Raw genomic sequence first — 4,628 nt, forward strand, 5'->3', positions numbered from 1 at the left:
TAAGGAGAATTGCCAACCTTCTTCATTTGCTTTCGAATTTTTGCATGCGTAATTAGGATAAATCAAGTTTCATGTTCATTTAAATCTTAGAGTTTATAAAAACACCATTTTTTTCTTGTTAGACTAACTATCTACTTATGGTTACATTAAATTGTATTTGCAAATAAAATAACCTTTCAACAATCCCCGTTCCCGTTAAACTATCATTGTTGCGGGTTTTGGCCATGACTATTGTTCTTAGTACTATGCACAGACAGTGTTTTTATGATTGTATCTTATGGTTATTTTATCAGTTTGCTGTTTGCATACTCGAATCCAGGTTTTATTCTTGATTGCAGGTAAGTTTTCTCTTGATCATTTTGTCATAGGAGAAAATATATAGTTTATGCCACACAACAACCGTGACAGTTTTTCAAACGTTATAGATAATAGGCTCAACATTATGTCTTTCCGTTGTAATGTCGTAAGATAGGTGCATGTTTTGTAGTGTTATTGTGGGCTCCCCGGTTTACTTTCGGTATTTTTTTAATCTTTTTTAAAATCATCATCATCGAATCATTAAGAACAAAATCAGAATTTTGGCATAGGTTTTAGTTATGCGAAAGATTTCATAATGCTGACAGCAAAACACCAGAAAAAGTGTTCATCATCCATACTGTAGAACCATATAGATATTTCCCGTCATATCCCGTTTTAGTCCTTAACCATACCATATCTCCTTGTTCCAATACAATCGGAAATACTTGGCTCATATTGGATTCAGACCCTCCTGATCCGTCAGGCTCTAGCGGAAATATTATACTTCCATTTACAACTAAATCTAGTGCTATTTTTTGCTTGGCATCGTTCTCTGAGTGAGCTGTCACGGACAACAGATATATTCCCCTTTTTGGTGATATGAAATGTCCATGCCTTTTATCATACCCATGTCCTACATTTGTAATGACCTTGTCGTATTCAATAGCTTGGTGTGTTCCCATGTTTGTAATGGTTTGTGTTAGTGTTACACAAAATGCCACGTGATCTGTTGTAGGAGGGGAATCAGCTAAAATGTAAAAAATTGTTAAGTAAAACATACGCGTTATTGCTTCTAAAACAGTCAATTTACAGTGGTCACGTGGAATTAAACTGTATACTATTCATTCACGCATTTAGAAAGATATGATAGAACATGAGTTAAAATATTTCTTATTTCTAATCTTTCTTCACATGTTCACGACACGACAAATATGTTGTTATTTCAGCCACCAATGCCGACAACATCTGTGTTTTTATTTTCAAAGTCTTTATTTGATATACCTTTAAGATTAACCCCTACATCGTCCACGTTAAATCGTTGTTGTTTCAGCAGACAAAGCCGAAACCATTTGTGTTTTTATTTTCAAAATCCTTATTTGGTGTGCCTAACAAAATTACTTAAGACTTCACAGCAAATCTGGGTGCTTATGATTAACCCCTGCATCATTCACAAAAGAGGAGATTTCAGAAGAAAAAAAGCTACATACATTCTTCGCTTCTTTAGTATTAAGATCCATGAGGATTAATGCTAGTTACCAAAACTTAATAAAATTCATTGTAAAGAAACGTTGGGTCGGCTAGATGTTCAACTAAACATCCCTCTTAAATCCTAGTTCTATTCTAACCACAGTATTAAATGGCCTTAAAAACGATTGGGTGAGGTACACTCAACAACTTGAAGTAGTGTCAAGTCAGAACAGATCCTTAAATATTCAAAAGATTTTCTATGAATTCTTTAATCACAATCACCACAAATTTGCTATCGAAACTTTAAAATTATATTTGTTTTGCCCAATTGAGAAATGGAATATATTTTCTGATTAAATATTATGTTTTAAACAAAATTTGGAAGAATGTATCCCGGTGAAATTATCAATACTACAGAAACTTGATCATTTGCCTTTATATTGACAAAGATAGACAACTGTGAACTAGAATATATAGACAACATAAAGATTTCAACTTTATCATTGTCGACTTCCAATTTCTAATTTATAATAAAACTCCAATGTAAAAGAGAAAGTCCATAAAACCGGATAAAATCAAACTTTCTACTTAAGAATTGAATGCTTCTTTTTGTAACTTCATTTGGGTGTAAAAGCGTTGACCGAAGAACATTTTGTATTCCGCGCTTCATTCTAAAAATGTGCGCACAGTCAACGCTTTTACAACCCTATGAAGTTACAAAAAGAAGCATTCAATACTTATAATTACATTTTTTAGCTATGATAATGAAAACACGAATTTTATAAAAAAAAAAATATTTAATTCACCTGCACACTTAATTATGGGACCGCGTGTTATCATGAATGAAAAGTTTTATTGAGTAATGCAATTGCATAAGGAATAACACGTGATGTACAATAAGCCAATCAGAATAAAGTATTATAATGAAACATACATCTAATGTAAATTACTACATCAATCAACGGAACGAATTCTCCATGGGCGGGGGAGGTGTGGCAGTGCAGTTAAAAGTGGCTTTTTTCAAAATCCTTCTATCAAATGCCATTCACAAAAAAAATACGTTGATTCCTTGTCGTTTACAACTATTCGAAGGTCGTGCAACCAATTGTATTTGATGTCAATTATATATGTTACAGTCAATTTGTAAAAGTGCCAACGGCAAAAAGACTCCTATCCCTTTAATGTAACAGTACTTACAACTTAGAAGTAAACGTTTTGTTTTCATTTTCGATTCGGAGTTGTTGGCGTGTCCATACTTGTTCTTGAGTAAATCTTCATCTGCAAAATCTTGCTGTTGCAGTTTCGTCAATTCGGAAGAAAGTCTTTGGTTTTCTACTTTTAGATTTGCAATTTCTTGTTCCATATACGCTATGCAATAAAGAAAAGAATAAAATACAACTGACCAGAATGAGGCATTATTGTTTTGGTTTTTACCCCGGATTTGTTTGCTCTCGATCGATTTATGACTTTTGAACACCGGTATACTACTGTTGCCCTTAAAGGATTTATTGTACGATTTTGACACTTCGGCATGCATAGAAAATCTATAGATTTGTGTTCTAATTTGGAACTAGCGAAACAAATATGTACACATTATATTTGGTATTTTCCTATTGCCATTGTAGATAATTCAACATGGTAAAATTCAGTGATCTAGACTTTAGTGTGGAATGTAAACTGTAGGAACGGAAATGGCGAAATCCTTGATGAATTACAAATAAAAAAAACCTGACCGAAACAGCTATAGGAGCATCGTCTAACTGTTTACTAAACACCTTTATATTCTGTTTACCAGCAATGTAACGTTTCTTACCAAAATCTTACATAATTAATAATATACGAATATACTTACCAAATCTCTGCAAAATGTAGTCGTTACTTAAACTTTGTACACCAGTACACATTATATACAATGCGAAAACAAATTGTAAATACATAGACATTTTCTATTGAATCATTTTCAGTAAACGGGGTTTATCACAATGTAAAAGAAATCATGTCAAAGACATACAGATAACTTATCTCTGAAAGTGCAGACAAATATCAATCAGTAAAGACTGGAGATCCAATGCTGTCATATTCATCTATTTTGGCATTACTTGTAAAGACTTGAAAGAGGAACGAAAGATACCAGATGGACAGTCAAACTCATAGATCGAAAATAAACGGACAACGCCATGGCTAAAAAAAGAAAAAAACAAATAGTAGACAAATAATAGAACACGTACAATACACAACATAAAAAACTAAAGCATTCGGCGGTTTTACTGGTTTAAAAAAAATGATTTGCTATGCATGTACGCTTCATTTTATAGATTTTCACACTGATAAATTGGTCTATTGATCCTAGAAAATATTTGAATTAAAAAGATTTTAAAACGGATGTAAAGAATTCTGAACACTTCAGTCATGAATTAATTAAAACTAGTGTGTTCTCATCAGTTATAAAAGGAAACAAACTAAAAGTAATTGTAAACAAATAACTCAGTCCTTGTAATAGCACCATCTAAAAACTCTTCAAAAAAGAGAATGCTATAAGAGATGTGACAATATCATTCAAAACTTTACATAACTACAACTATACAGATATTCAACGTTATTTAAAGTTATGATGCAAAAATACAGACCGTCATGGAGGTCTACAATAACCAGTCAAGTATTCTGTCAAACAAGTAAAACATTTACCTATCTATAAAACCAGGTTTGATCCACCATTTTCTACCTTAGAAAATGCCTGTACTTAGTCAGAAATATGACAGTTATTAACCATTCGTTTGATGTGTTTCAGCTTTTCAGTACTAGGGACTTTCCGTTTATAATTTTCTTCGGAGTTCGATATTTTTGTTATTTTAGTCACAAGTACTGACCAATGTTTGCTTTGAAAAAACCTAAACAGCGAGCTCTATGACTATGATTCAATCGCTTTCGGTCTATTATTTCTTGTTATTCATAATGCAAATTGCAGACCCGTACATATTAACATACAGTATTTGGATATTATCCCATTTAAATGAATGACAAGATTGGATGATAGTATTCACAAAATAAATTCAGGTTTAAATACTGCATGGGTGAGGAAAGCTTTAATCAGCAGTTCGTTGGGTTGTTAATGTGTAACCTCGGCAAATTGGCAAAAAATATAT

At 32.5% G+C, this 4,628-nt stretch overlaps 1 protein-coding gene across 1 annotated transcript; it reads right to left on the minus strand.

Annotated features, from left to right (window-relative positions):
* Window positions 1–575: 575 nt before the first annotated feature.
* On the minus strand, window positions 576–3,495 carry LOC139501714 (heavy metal-binding protein HIP-like). The gene is made up of 3 exons (XM_071290856.1): window positions 3,338–3,495; window positions 2,683–2,853; window positions 576–1,045 (listed from the first exon to the last, which is right to left on the minus strand). Exons 1-3 carry the CDS (start codon window positions 3,426–3,428, stop codon window positions 609–611), a joined length of 699 nt encoding a protein of 232 aa, XP_071146957.1. The 5' UTR covers window positions 3,429–3,495; the 3' UTR covers window positions 576–608.
* Between the last annotated feature and the right edge of the window lie 1,133 nt (window positions 3,496–4,628).

This window comes from Mytilus edulis, chromosome 13 (genome assembly GCF_963676685.1).
Source record: "Mytilus edulis chromosome 13, xbMytEdul2.2, whole genome shotgun sequence".
NCBI classification, from domain to species: domain Eukaryota; kingdom Metazoa; phylum Mollusca; class Bivalvia; order Mytilida; family Mytilidae; genus Mytilus; species Mytilus edulis.